At 39.7% G+C, this 15854-nt stretch overlaps 1 protein-coding gene across 1 annotated transcript in view; it reads left to right on the top strand.

Annotated features, from left to right (window-relative positions):
• The window catches only part of FMN1 (formin 1), a 122909-nt gene that overhangs the window by 82649 nt on the left and 24406 nt on the right, over window positions 1-15854 (top strand). The window contains exons 14-15 of the mRNA XM_080977705.1: window positions 11370-11421; window positions 14360-14509. Coding sequence (XP_080833831.1) covers window positions 11370-11421; window positions 14360-14509 — 202 coding nt within the window. The remainder of the gene's footprint in view (window positions 1-11369; window positions 11422-14359; window positions 14510-15854) is intronic.

Below are 15854 nucleotides of genomic sequence, written 5' to 3'. Positions count from 1 at the left end.
CTGGTTTTGATTTTAACCATTGCTTCAGAATGGTTTACAACCCATAAAAAATATTAAAACAAGAAACAGTGAAACAAAGCTGACAAGATGATAACAAAACACGCTTCATGGAGCAGATTAAAATCAAAATTAGCCAGTGTTTAAGAAGCCATGGGAAATAAAATGGTTTTTACCTGGTGCTAAAATACATGAGAAGGTGGAAGAAAATGTTGTAGAGAAAAAGTGCCACAGCTAAAAAGTCCTATTGGTTGCCACTCGGCTTACTGCAGGTGATGGGGGCACATGAAGAAATGTCTTCAATACAGATCTTAACACATGGGCAGAAACATGTGGGAGAAAATGATCCCTCAGAGACTAAGTTGTAAAGGACTGTAAAGGTAAACACAGGACTTTGAATAGTGCTCAAAAACAGACCACTGTTTCAGACTCGTGGGATATGTTCCCTGGTGCCAGTCCGACTGGGGACAGACCCAAGGGTAGGAAGAAGGCCGCTCCTCCTCGGTCCTTCACAGGGAGCGGCTTTCCTCCCAACATCATTAATATTTTGCCCCTACACCTCTTAAATTCAGTGCTTGAAATATAATACAGCAATCTAACTCTGTTGCAGCTTGTGGCCCATTTTGAGAAGCTTCTGTGGACTTTGGTGGCCAAAATGGTGTCTATTCTGACAAAGTTATCAGCTCAGTAAGCCAGCAGTTGTTCTCCAGCTCAGAGTTAAATCCAAGCAGGAAAAGAATCTAGGAGCTATAAAAACTCACCTCTCATTTCAGGTGGGCCTCTGTGAGCCAATGAAGTTCATTTCAAAACCTTCCTCAGAAGAACTCTGCTAGTGTCCCTAGCCAGTGCTGTTTTGTGCCACATAATGTGGCAGCAAATTCCATACATTTATTTTGTGGAGTATTTTCCCATAGCTAGCCTAAATCTACTGCCTATCAATTTCTATTGTTGAGCAGACAACAAGTCCTCTCTGTCAGCTTTCTCCACAACGTTTTGCTCCCTTTTCAGGTCTGTGATAACTTATTCTTTTTTAAAGACATGGCAACCAGCACTGTACACAGTATCCCAAAGGCACCATAGGCACCATAGATCTGTTTAAGAGGTTTACATAACTGGCAGCTTTAGTGTTGATATGTTTCCTAGTAACCCTAGTATGAATTTTGCATTTTGGCACTGCTGCTGCACATCAAGGATTTTAAATCGGTTACCCCAGGATCTCTTTCCTTGTTAGTCACTGCCGGTTAAGACCTCCATCAGTTTCCCTGTGATTCTTCTGCCCCAGTGTGTATTACCTTACACTTGAGTCACCTTGTACCTCATTTATCATTTGATGCCCCTTCTTCCATAAAAAGTAAATTTTGTTTCTATTTAAATCAATAGCATTAATGCATGCGCCTTCTCTCTGGACTGCACTTTTGAGTATCACAAACTACAATTAGGAACACAGATCTCCTATTGTCACAGCAGTTCCACGAGACTCTTATAAGGGAAAGCAGAGCTAATTGTAACTTGCGGTGCCTATTCAAGGAAATTGATATTCCCAAGCGGGCAGTATCTCCAAAAAAAGTCTTCAGCAATTTACTGCCAAATGCCTGAGAAATCACATGCATGGTGGCACAGTTTGATTATGTGAGTGGCTAGTCTTACAATTTCATTTTTCTTCCACAAGCATGGCTGTGAAAGAGACCTGAAACTTTAGCTTTATAACCTTTCCAAATTCAAAACAAAGTATATTGCACTCTGTATTGAGTAAGGTCTACTCCCGTGTAAATGTGCAGTGGGTTACAACCCTAGACTATAAACATCTCATCATAGGTTCCTGCCCCTCACTAATGATACGTTTCTAGAAAATGTAATACACATATTAAGCTTCCCCCATAAACTTAGCAGGGTTCCTGCAAGGGAAGGCCTCCACAGTAGGACTGTTTCAGTCACAGGTATGTCTGTTCTGGTGGTCTTTTCATCTCATTTAATTAGCAGTTTATATTTATGGCTCCAGCAGTAAGTGAGCTTGAGAAAGCGCTGTGTATATGTGCACATTAACACCAGCAGTCTCGCACACTTTGATATATATTGCCTTCTACTAAACTCTGAGCCAGCCTTCTGTTCAAATTAAGCAACCCTAAATAATCAAAAAAAGCATATGGGAAAAACCTACCTCCAGTTGTTAATAATTTCCCAGCCTTTTTCTACAGATAAACTTGTCTCCCCACAATGTATTCTGTGATATGCAAGGTTTGCTTAAAAGGGACTGTCATGCTGAAATTATTCAGGAGCCTAGGGGCAAAGTAGATGTTACACCACTTTAGAGGAAATAGCAGGTTTGGGGGCCATAGGAATGGGGTACGAATAAATAGAGAGTGCCCCACTCTCTTGTCCTGATCTGGATTGGGGCCCTTGCACCCGCTCTTTACAACCATTCATGCAATTGTTAATTGCATGGATGTTGTCGTGTTTGTCGCCCCAGGAAGCGTAAGAGAATCATGGTTCTCTTGATTTTGACAATGATGAAGTTGGAAAATGATGAACCCCCTCAAATTATTCACTTATGCAATAGAAACGTGCTTCCGGGTATTACTAGCCTGTGACTAGAAATGGACCACACTACATTTATCATCTTAAAATTGTTTCTCAGAATTTCAGCTCAGCTCAGTGGAATAGCATAGTGTTGATCGTTGCTAGACTTAAAACAAGTATTCAAAGTTTTCAGCTCTGCACCTCCAGTTTTTGAAGCAAAAGTAGCAAATGTACCTTCCAGAGGCTGTGGGATTCCAGCTCCCATTTGCCCCAGTCAACCAGACCAGTGGTTAGGGATTATGGGAACTGTAGTCCAGCAGGATCTGGAGAGCACCATGTTGGTCACGCCTCCCTTAAAGGCTGTGTGTTCCCTTCCACTAGTGCAGGAGTTTACAGCTTTACTGATTGTTGTTTAAGTGCCTGCGAGCAGGATACCTTACCTTTACTAGGTAAGATATTTAAGGCTAAATATCTTACCTAGTAAAAGCTTATGCAGACCACCTATTCCCAGTACTTTAGTTATTGTTAAGGGATTGGAAGTGTTTTCATTTGCACAGGCTGTGCATGAGGCAGCAAATCTTGCTATTTTGTTGGATCTGCTGGTGTGCAGGTATTTTTTTTTAAGAGCAAAAGTACGTTTTAAAAAAATCATCTCTATAAAGGTTGAGAAACGATAATTACTGGAAAAATCAACTATTACTTTTGACAACCTGAGTAAGGAAAATAATTCTTAACTCTCCCCTGCCCCAGCCCTATATGAAGTATCCCATAATAGTCTAATGGTACTTTTCTTTAAGCATTCCTTCTACTTACTCACCTATTCTTTGTACGTTTGGTCTGCTGTTGCATACATAACATTCACACATAACCTCCATGTTAGGGAAAACAAAATGGCTTTCTATTCTTTGTTACAGAAGAGGCAGAACATGTTAGCATATGTGAGGCCAGCTGCTCTTACTCATAAAGGACTGATCTGGGAAGAAACTCCTGGATGGTTGATAGCCAAAGCATGATATGCCACATTACTATTTTTAATTAGTGGATATTTTTAATTAGTGGTAAAACCGTAATGGAATAGTAATTTAAAATAATCAGAAATATGCTTCACAGTTCATCAATTTTTCCGTCTATGGCATATGTTTTTAGTGAAACAGTGTTTGAATAACCATAATTTCCATGTTTTTCAAATTCCATTTGTTGCTAAACATTTATTGTGATCCTGATTTTCATTGCCTCATGCTCAGGCCTGTTTCCCCTTTCTTTCCATGGCCATGAATTGCAACAGCTGCAGGCGACTGGAAAAATTTTAGTAGTGCCAGGGATAGGATAGGACTGTCTGCTCTCAACAGCAAAACTGAATCTTACGAGGAGATAATACTGAGATTCTCTTTTCAACAGGAATGTTTATTTGCCCATGTAATTGTTGTGTGCAGTTGTAGAAAGAGACTCAGTGTACACAAATCTGGATATGAAATGGACCTCACCTTGTGAAGTAGCAAACGCTACTGTTAATTGAAATTTTGCAATCTAATGAAAAGAAAGCTGTCCTAACACCATTACAGTTACTTCTTCAAAGTTACGTTGTACATAAAGGGATCAAATTAGTACAGGTTAACTCATTTAAACCACCTGGTTTGACAGTTGCTGTCCTTATCAACCAGGAAGTAACTATTATTTTGATAATAGAAGTTATCCCAGACCACATCAGAATTATTCATGTCCATAGACACAGATGTATAGCATTCAAGCCATAATGGATTAACTTCTTTATAGCCCTTATTCATTGATGTGGTTATTCATTTTAAATGCAGTAGTCTTATACAAACTCATTTTCAGATTTTCCATGTTTAAAATTCTGAAGTAATGCCTAAGAGTATTGTTTAGTGGGAAGGAATGACTATTTCACACTGGTCTAACAATTGCCCTGTGTCCTAATATCCCTGCAATGACTCCTATACATGATTTTTGAATATGTGGCGATCTGCCTTCTTTCAGCCCAAGCACCATTTAGTCTGCTACGTCACCATCATATGTCCATGAGTGCATTTGTTAGTCCAGATTAGGAAGGCTGGTTTGTGAGCAGGGATCAGGTGACTGGATATAAATCCTTCGTGAATATTCAGCCTACATTCTTCATGAAGATACAGAAAAGGTAAATGAGATCCCGAGGCCTTAGTCAGCAACCAGCTTTCACTAGAAAACTGTTTGAGAATAGAGTCAGGGGGTGTGGAGAGCCAAGGTTGTCCCTATCTCTTCAAGGTCACTAAATTGCCAAATCCAATTTCTATAGACATTTCTCCCTCAACACCCCTGTTTTGTCTCTAGGATGACAATTTCATTAGACAAGTAGTACCCTCAGTGGCGGGACATGGGTGGCGCTGTGGGTTAAACCACAGAGCCTAGGACTTGCCGATCAGAAGGTCGCGGTTCGAATCCCTGTGACGGGGTGAGCTCCCGTTGCTAGGCCCCAGCTCCAGCCCACCTAACAGTTCAAAAGCACGTCAAAGTGCAAGTAGATAAATAGGTGCCTCTCCGGCGGGAAGGTAAATGGCATTTCTGTGCACTGCTCTGGTTCGCCAGAAGCGGCTTAGTCATGCTGGCCACATGACACGGAAGCTGTACGCCGGCTCCCTCGGCCAATAAAGCGAGATGAGTGCCGCAACCCCAGAGTTGGCCATGACTGGGCCTAATGGTCAGGGGTCCCTTTACCTTTACCCTCAGTGGCCTGGTTTGGCCTAGAGTCTTCCAATGACTTTCCTAGACGTGGAAATCATGTAGACGTCTTCTGATCCACTTCGACATGCCTTGTTAATGGTATGCTCTGACTTGGGAACATGAGGGTGTGCCCTCAATCACCCCAATTTGTCTTGTTATTGAGGGAATACACAGATCCATTGTGCACACATAGTAAATATTACTTGATTTTACTACCAATTATGAATTCCATACAAGTTAAACATGGACATACTGTCAGTACCTTATTTGCATTTGGTTATATTGTTGGCCAAAGTGTGAAATGAGATGTCTAAGAAAGTCCTACTGGGAGAAACAAGTGTAAAGAGGCTTACATAATTCATTTAACTCTTTGGGCAGGTAGTTTCAATCTAGTTATGATGTTTCAGACATGGCTATATTCTGAACTAAAAAACAGCAACCCTGTTCAGCACAGTTTTGACCCCTGGTCTAACCAAGCCCTTTCTCTAGTTCAGCATCAATGCACGCAGCTTTAAAAGTGTAAATTCTGAAGGAAAAAAATAGAAATAGACTCACATGTTCATTTCATTTTTAACATTATGCAGGATCATTTGCTTGTGGCCTGGTTTTGTATATTAAGCTGCAATTCACAATCTGGCCAGCACCTTTATGGATATTAAAGCCACCGAAACCATTTCTAACATTGAATATTCTCAGATCTTGCTTTCTGACTCTCTAAGCAAAAAAGCTATTGAAATTTTCACTTTCTTCCAAGCAACACTTGGATAAAAAAACTGAGCACTGCAGTTCTTTATTTTTCCTAACGCACACTCACACACATATCCATTTGTGCCTTTAATCTATTCACTGTGATTGAAATATACATTTAAATGAGCAAAGAAACAGATGTGCTCCATATAAAATATGCTATAAATCTTGTCGCACAACTTCTTTGCTCCATGCTCTCTTTTAGAAACTGTCAAATATCCAATTTTCATTCTGGTATAAAATGCTCATTTTCTGACTTGGCGCCAACCACCATATGCCAGAATAAAGTCAGTAACCAACAATAAAAAAGGCAACATAAGCACCTTTGAAATGGTACAAAGCAATTAACAGTGGGAAAAAGTCTATATAAATCTATGAAGAATTAATCTCTGCTTTGCCACTGTCCTGCTGTGCATTTACAATGAGCCTCTGCTCCTGACCACCAGAAGTGGCTCAACTTCATAAAAGGAGAATGTCCTAATGAGGGAGGGAAAATAAATGAAAATGAAAGCCCTTGCTTTTTTATATCCTTTCCACCTTTTAACTGTTTTAGGAAAACATAGTTTTGCATATGTTCTGATCTGTGAGTCGGCTGCACATCTTGCATGCCTATATTTTTACCTGATCATGTGAAACCAATCTTTACAAAGCTCAATGTGAAGAAATAACCTCAGCTTCATAAATCATTGTTAGCATCCCACAGGAGGAGGTAATGCTGTGGTTTTTCTCTTCTAAAACATTTCAAGCCTTCACTTTCATATGTTTTTACCTAAAATTATTTTCATTCTGCCCCTATGCATTCTCTCTCTCTCTTTCTCACACACACACTCACACACACATACAATGACCCATTCTTTACAAATCAGGCTGGATATATAAACCAATTTACTTGTTAGCTGGGTATTTATAACAGTCTCATGTTTTAGAGAAGACCTGTTTCCTATTCTTATGGACCATCATTTATCATAATTTTGAACATATTACCCCGTACTAAGAATGTGCTGATCTTTATGTTTTTTCTCTAATACTTGCTAGAAGATTTTATATGTGAAATCTGCCTGCAGAATAGATTAGTTTAAATTTACTGAGTTTAAAGGGGATTAAAACTAATTTTCAAGTTTTTTAAACTGTTTGGGTATGCTTAGCAATCTCAGAAGTATGACTCAATGACATTCTGTTTGTAATACTAGCATACATTTCTGTTATGTTTAATAAGAACGTGTTTTAAAAGTTATTATCTGTAATCCCAGCTGGAAAAGGAATGATAGATTAACGTCATTTTAACCTACTTGCATGGGAATATTTTTGCAAAATTAGATTTTTGCAGTTTCCAGTTAGAAAAACATTACTTTCAGCATAATCTAAATTTAGAGGCGTGCAGGGTATTCTGTTAGCACCAGTATATTTTAGTGAAGTGTTGCTAAAGAGTATATTAATTAAAAACAAAATTTAAAATATCATCTTTCATCTTCTAAGCAGAGGTTTTCTTTAAGTAAAACAATCTGTCTTTCAAAAGCAAATTTCTAGGGGGAGAAGATTGTCGTTTATATTGAAAGATACCAAAGAAAAATGAATATATAATATCTGGCTTAGCTGGCCTCACTGCCATAATACCTAGTAAACTAAACTTCAACATTATTTTGACAAATATATAGGCAACATTATCCTATTTTAAACAGAGCATATTTTCTTAGTTTCCTTGTGTTACTTCTGATAATAAACAGTTGAATTTGTTCTGTGGGCCAAATGCATAAATAAATCAGTGTTTTTGCATGTGAATACTCAAGATTTCATGTACCGTGGGCTTGAAAAATGTTAAGACTTCCAAAATCCCTCCAGTTTAGGGATGAGTCGTATCTTACCCTTTGCACACCCACATGCACAAATATGTATACACTATACTTACATATATACACTTCTTAAACATCAAAGCAACACTGGTTTGAAAACAGGTTAGGTTACAGTATTGCGCATATGAAACCTGGCATTTTTAAGATTTGTTAAACACTGCCCCTTAAAAATGTTGTTGTTGTTAATTAATTAAATTTGTATACTGCCACAGCTCTCTTCTGTATCTTAAGGGAGCAATCCAAACCCAAGATGAGCAAGGATGAGCAAGTTAGGATTGAGCAGTTCTCTGATTTAGCCAGCCAATTCCTGGTACAGCTGGGCCACACCAGTGTAATTCCCCCATGCTGGGAGGAACGGGACTTGGGAACAAAAATAGACATTTCATTAATTGATCATAAGCAATTAACACAGAGAGTTTTAAAATAATCAAATACAGTGGTACCTCGGGTTACATACGCTTCAGGTTACAGACGCATCAGGTTACAGACTCTGCTAACCCAGAAATAGTACCTCGGGTTAAGAACTTTGCTTCAGGATGAAAACAGAAATCGTGCTCCGGCGGCACGGCAGCAGCAGGAGGCCCCATTAGCCAAAGTGGTGTTTCAGGTTAAGAACAGTTTCAGGTTAAGAACGGACCTCCAGAGCGAATTAAATACGTAACCAGAGGTACCACTGTAACCAGGAAGGATCAGTTTCATGATTCGGGGGGGGGGGGGGTTGTAATATTAATCGTGCTACATATCGGGCAAGTACCTGTCAAGGACTTGGTCATCCAGAATTTGGCCTTGTATACATAAGCTGACCTGGCACATATTGGAGATCTGACTGGATAGGACTAGAATTGTAAATTGGTCCACATTTTGTGCACTCAGTTTCCTGATGCAGCAGCTGGCAAATCTAAGTGATTCTGGTGGGCAGGGAGGTAAAGTTGCAGTAGTTTGTGTGATTTTTATTTTCATGTCCAGTTTAACAATCACTTAATTTTGTGTGGATTATACCACTGAGCCTAGGGCTTGCCGATCGGAAGGTGGGCGGTTCAAATCCCCGCAACAGGGTGAGTTCCCATTGCATGGTCCCAGCTTCTGCCACCTTGCAGTTCGAAAGCACATCAAAGTGCAAGTAGATAAATAGGTACTGCTCCGGTGGGAAGGTAAACGGCGTTTCTGTGCGCTGCTCTGGTTTCGCCAGAAGCGACTTAGTCATGCTGGCCACATGAACCAGAAAAACTGTCTGCAGACAAATGTCGGCTCCCTCGGCCAGTAAAGTGAGATGAGCGCCGCAACCCCAGAGTCGTTCGCAACTGGACTTAACTATCAGGGGTCCTTTACCTTTTTAATTTTGAGTGTATGCACCTAATGAGACAGAACAGAGATACCATTAATGTGCTAGGCAACCCACTGCTCAAATAGTCTCCCTGCCTGATTTGGATGAGGTGATCTCCGGTCTGGTGTTGGAGCTTCCTTAACCCACTTTACTTTTCAAAAAGTGCTATTTAGATCCATTAAAATGAATGGAAGCTCAGAGATTTATTTCAGTGAGATGTGAAAATGCCCACCATCAGTCTGAAAGGTGCCACCAATCTTTGTGTAGTTTTTGCCACAGCAAATTAACATGTCTGTCTTTTATGGAATTTGTACTCAATAATTGTCTAGCTAGAGCCTAGTCCTGTGTATGAATGGGAACAGAGTTCCTCACATAAAGCAAGTTTTCTATGTGATTTTTTAAAAAATGGGTTTGAATTAATTCACAATCTGGTCAAATTCATTTCACTTTGTCTATCGCCTACATAATTGTCAATCATTAAATAAAGAAAACCTACTTTGGGAAGTAGCTTGCACCTTTGCAACATTTGGGGCTTTTTTAGTTTAAAGAAAAGGAGAGTGAGAGAAGATATGATAGAGGTGTATAAAATTTTGCATAGTATGAGGAAGGTGGACAGAGAAACATTTTTCATTGTCTTTCATAGTACAAACATAGTACATAGTACAAACATGGACATCCATTGAAACTGAATATTGGAAGGTTCAAGACAGCTGGCACATAGTTTAACTGCCAGAACATAGTTAAACTGTGGAATTGAGCGGCTTCGAAAGAGGATTAGACAAAGTCATGGTGGATGAGATTATCAGTGGCTACCAACAGTGATGGTTATGTACTGCTGCCCCTGTCGGAAGCTATATGCTTCTGAAAACCAGTTGCTGGGTACCAAAGAAGGGGAGAGTGCTGTTGCACTCAGGCCCTGCTTCCCACAGGAATCTGGTTGACCACTGTGAGAACAGGATGCCGGACCGGATGGGCCATTGACCAGATCCAGCTGGCCTTTATTTAGATAAGTGGTATTAATGGCATATTCAGTGCAAAAGAAATGCTTACTGAAATCCAGTTATTACATGATATATGCCTCTCTACTCCAGAGGCTATGTTGTGTTGGAGTTCCAGAAGAGATTTCCCAGAACATGCGTCTTTGTCAAGAATGGATCAGAAAGCACAACTTTCTCTCTTAGTCTGATGCCAGACTGTCTGGAGAGATGGCTTATGTCCCTTGTCAGGAGCTGATGAATCTTTATAGGTTACCTCTGATTCCTGGGGGAAGATCTCTGGTGATGTCTTCATACATTTGTCCTTCCTAGCATGAGAAGAGCAGCATCTTGAAATTCCATTGGGAACTTTAATCTTGCCCTTTTTGTAAGAGCCTGCATTGTGCTGACAGTGGAAAATAAATGGCTTCGTTTCCAAAGATGCGGAAAACTTCTAAGATCCTAAATTGAGGGCCTATACTTATTAACAGAGAACACCAAAAGTTCTGAATAAAAGGAAATCTGTGGTTTAAAGGGTGAGGGAGGAGAGCGCCTGTAATGAATGGATCCTCTAGATGTTAGATAGTTGAGATTCCTGCATTGCAGGGGGTTGGACTTGATCCTTTGGTATACCTTCCAACTCTATGATTCTGTGATTCTAGGAACAATAGCAGATATGCAAGGGTGACTCCATGCCACATTTTTTAATACTTACGTGTCCTTCGTGTTCACATCATGTATAGAAACAAGTGTGAGACAAGCATTCAACCCACACATTAGGAAGCCATGATGAGCTTGCAACAAGGTACCTGTCTTGGTTTGCTTCAGCATGCAAGAGCTAAACGGAAAGCAGGAAAATGGACAATTATGCATGTCCTCACTATAAATGTGATGCTTTTGCAACACAACAAGAATAGTTCTCTGATGAAAGACACCCTGGAAAGCTTCTTTCTATCAAGTAATACCCAGCTTGAAAGCTGTGCATGTACATCCAATTAAGTTTAAAGCCCACATGATATTTGTAGAAATACTTCTTTTATCCCCACTGCACTGGGCTCCACAATCCTTGCACATGTTCAGGATGGAAAGCTTCAGCACTACTCCCTACAATGTCTACAAGAATACACTATAATGCTTGAAATAGCTCGCTCTTAGTACGAGAAATGTGAAATATATAAAAAAATACTTTAAAATGCAGATACATATTCCGCTTTCTTAAATAATAAACATGTTGTTTATTTGTAGCTGTAGAAGAACATAAGACAGTGGAGAGCCATTTGGAGAATGTGCAGAAGTGGTGAGTATTACAGCTTCTTTAACACGTTGCGTTATGAAAGGTCCTACTTCATCTTTAAATATATTTGAATAAGTGAAAAAATCATCAAATGCACCAGAGTCCTTATTTTTAAACACATGCTCATACTTCCAACATTTTCATATAGCTTGTCTTGGACTTTAGGGAACAAGCTGTCTGAAATGGAAGCTTTCTAGACAAAACAGTTCATTATGTGGTAAAAACTGTTCCTAGAGTGTTCTACTGCAGACTCCAGGTTTTGGTGAGGGGTGTTGAATGATTGATTAAAATAATCACATGCACAGAAAAAGCAGAGACTTGGTAATATAAGAAGCTGCCTTAGATTAAGTGAGGTCATTGGTCTGCGTGGCTCAAACGTCTACACATAGTTCGCATATAGCACTAAAGCAAACTATGGTTTAGCATGAATGCACCAGGGGGTAGACTCCCAAGACAGGAGACTGGAAATGTTTTGCTCCTCCACCAGTTTTGCTGCTGCTGCTTTGAGCAAAGTTTGTTGGAAAGAGACAAACCACTAGTCTGGGTTTAGGCAACATACTGAGCTCGGCTTGCTGAGTCATGGCTTGGAACATAGTAGTGTGGCTGCAGCAGAACTGAAGAAGCAAAGCGGCTGCAATTTCTCCATAAGTCTGCATGCTTGCATGTGGCGTTCACTACACTTGCATATTCACGGTGAGGAATGATTTGACTCAGCGTTCCTTCCAAACTGAGCCATTGGCAGCAGCCCTCCAGTTTTGCAGCCAGGGGCCTCACTCTGCTGTACTAGGGACCTTTTGCATGTAACACCCTGTGACTGAGCTGTGTTCCTTCCTCCAAGAGAGGAATTCAAACTCAAACTGCAAGCTCCACAGAGCAGTTCCTTACCCATAGCAGCAGAACTTAGAACATTTCATCTGAGCATCTTGGCATTTGTGAAGGGAGAATTTCTGCTTTTTTAATGCAGACCTGTAATCTGAAGTGGTGCGGTCTAGGAACAATTTTACCACACGCTTAACAATTTATATACCATTTAACTACAATTGTCATTAGCTTCAAAAGGGATTTGCTGTGTAGGTACAGATTGTTGTTTACACTAAAGCCCAGTTGATACATCGAATCCCAGCTGATGCAACAAATGCTTTTTGTTGTCGTCGTTGAAACATCTGTTCCTCTCCTCACTGATTTGTATGTTCAGATTTCAGGTGTATAGATATTAATATACATTTTAATATTCTAAGACAAGTTTGTTGCAAAACAAGTTTAACAGTAGAAGACTCTTTCTAATGTATTCCAAGAGTAATTCACCATTTAGTATGGACCAGGTAAATCTTAAAGTATTTGCAATAACACCTGTTGTTCATTGCTGCTGTTGTCAGTTTACCAAGATCCTGAGAAAATAAATCATTTTCAGGGTATTATACCTGCAGACTTTCATTGGGTATCAACTGGTATGATGTTGACATTGCTTTTAATAGATATAGGCTGTAATTCTGGGCTCATCCACACTTACCTTTTGCCTGTGTTTTCCAGCCATAGGTCCATACTTTCCTAGTTCGTATCTGCCACTTTCCCCAGGAAAACCTGCTCTTTAACGCTGAATTGGAGCAAATGGCAATTTGGGTTTTTCACAGATTGATGAGAGCATTAAAGAGCAGGTTTTTTGTGGGCAAAACGGCAGCGCAAAAAAAAAAGTGCTCAGACAAACCTGTGCCTAGAAAGTGTGAAGGAAACTTAGTATGAATGAGCCCTTAAAAAGGCTGAAGGGGTTGAGGTTTTTTGTTAGTTGGTTAATTAGTTTTCTTCGCCCCACAGAAGGTGAAGTTAGTTAATGCATGGTTTTTCAGAGCCAGGCTCATCTCATAGTCTGGACAGCGTAGGCTCTGAAGTAAGAATAGAGTTCTAAACTTAGGTCCCCTAGAAGGGAAATTTAACTGTTTTATATATAAGACAGTTAGTCATTTTCCTCAAAAAATATTCCAAGCGACTTGGAAAGACTGCTTAAAAATAGAACAAATTTCCAGGATAAAATGGCACCATAATAAAAATAAAACAAAATTCCTAGAAATAAACATGGAAAACACAATTAACAGTAGCAATAGAGTCAGCATAAGAATGTAATTAAAAATAAGTCATAAATAGATCATAAAATGCAACCATTAAGCAGTTGCACAGCTGCGAATTCCAACTGAAATATAAATGCCTTAATGTGACAACAAAATTGGAGGAGGAAAGGAGCTAAGCAAACCAAATCTGTTCCGGAAGTGAATGCTGTACAGTATCTCAGTCTAGTCTATGGTGTCTGCAGGTATTCATCCTTGGAGAAGCCCACCACTTTCTCCTTCAGAATCTTTTATTTTTTTTAAGTGAACTTGCTTGTTTATTTGGAGGCAGGAGCTGTGGCCTGCGTTTTGTTTGGGTTTTTTGTATTTTTGTGATTTGGGGGGAGGGGAAGCAGGAGAAGTCTAGCCTGTTGCTTGGAAGATTTTACTGAGTATCACCAGTTTTTGTTCCATGAAATGAGTATTTTGTGGTGCCCACAACAGTTCCTTAAATTTCCAGATATGCCCCAGGCACAAAAATAGGTATGCTACCTCAGATCTAGGACTTTGGGGGCTTCCAGATACCCATGGTAATGAGCATAAGTCAATAGGATTTGGGTAAATAACTGTTGTTTCAAAATCAGACACTTTCTTAAATGTCTCCGTACCCATATTTATTCATATTGTGGCTTAATGTACACACCCACCAAAACAGCACCATTGTTATTATTTAATTCAGAAGTGCTGGGTGGATCCATTGCTGGTACAGTTTCCAGATTACAGCAGATTTATGTTAATTGCCAGCCTAGGCTACTGAGTCAGAAATCTGCCCTGAGGGAAACTGAACTTCCACCTTAGGTTTATGTGCTGACAATATTCCCCTCCCCTGCCCAACACTGTAGCTTTGAAGAATTGGTGGGATACTTCGGGATAAAACCAAAGTCTGGCGAGAAGGAGACCACGCCAAACTACGTTTTCACGGTGTGGTATGAGTTCTGCAGCGACTTTAAGGCCATTTGGAAACGAGAGAGCAAAAACATTTCCAAAGAAAGGTAAGGTTCTAATAAAGCCATTAATACAATTTTTTTTAGAAGTCTGGGAAACTGGTCCTTTTTAAACTCAACAAATTATACTCCCATATTTCACAGGCGTCATTGTTTTCTTTCAGATCAAATGGACATCAAGGAAAGATTATTCCCTCAGGGTGCCTAGGAAAATTCACCAAAGGGATGCTGTCCCCACAAAAAGATAAACACATATAATCTGATAAATTACACTTTCTTAACCCCTTCCAATTACTAGCTAGTAAAATGAAAGGGGAGCTGTGCTAATTTGTAACAGATTGCTTCTCTTTGCATTTTTGTGTTGGACCGCTCTAAATGAGGCGATATTGCTGTTGCAGACAGGACAGACAAATAAAAGTGAATGCTTTTTCCAGTTAATATACTACACTTGCATCAAAGGGTAGCCTATGAGATTCAGGCCACACTTAGCACAGCGTTGAAGTCCCACACTGAATTTACAGCACCGCTTCTTGGTATCCTGCTGTGGACATCAAACTCCATGCCGCAGCATCTCCCACTGTCTTGTGATTTTATTAGGCTTAGTTAAAACCTTTTTTAAAAATAAAAGGTTTCACCTCTTGAGATTTGTTTTTTAAAAAATTAAAAGAAAAACGAGCACTTTCTATAATATACTTTTTTTCCCTTTTTTTACTGTATGCAATTGCTCTGTTATGGCATTCTATTGTAAAATAATTAAGGGAATTGCCCAATAGGTGTTTTTAGTCCAGCACTCTTATTGTATTTTTTTTTCATGTACACTAATAGGAAATACAAATCTCCATGAGTGCCTCTCCTTGTGTTGCAAGGTAGCATTAACATTGTGGGAACCTCACAAAATCATTTAGAAGTAAAACTTCAAGTTAAGTGGAGGAGAACTCCCAAAAGAGGCCCATGAGGATCGGGCATGCTCATTGACTGACTGTAGGACAGGTAATGGAAAACTATGGGAGAATGGGAAGAATCCAATGGAGTATCGTAGGAGAGGGCATGACTGTTATCCTTAGCAGAAACACTCCATGCTGCAACATCTTGCTGCAAGTCCTTCTTGTCCTGTTCTAATGCGCACCTTTCCCTCTTCTGGACAAGCACAGACTCATTATTTTTTGTTTGTTCCTTTCTCTCTTATTAAATGTTGAATATGATCAGTCACATCAGTGCTTCCCAACAAATTTGTTGGAGTTTGTGATTGAATTTTAAAGAGGCCAGTTTAAAATGAATGAGCAGATAAAATTAACAAGCTCTCTAGGACTAGTCTGTTGTTGTTTAGTCGTTTAGTCATGTCCGACTCTTCATGACCCCATGGACCAGAGCAGGCCAGGCACTCCTGTCTTCC

The sequence above is a fragment of the Podarcis pityusensis genome, assembly GCF_964106645.2.
Source record: "Podarcis pityusensis genome assembly, chromosome: 1".
Lineage (NCBI taxonomy): Eukaryota > Metazoa > Chordata > Lepidosauria > Squamata > Lacertidae > Podarcis > Podarcis pityusensis.
Note: the sequence above shows the minus strand (reverse complement) of the source record. Positions and strands in the feature narration are given on the sequence as shown.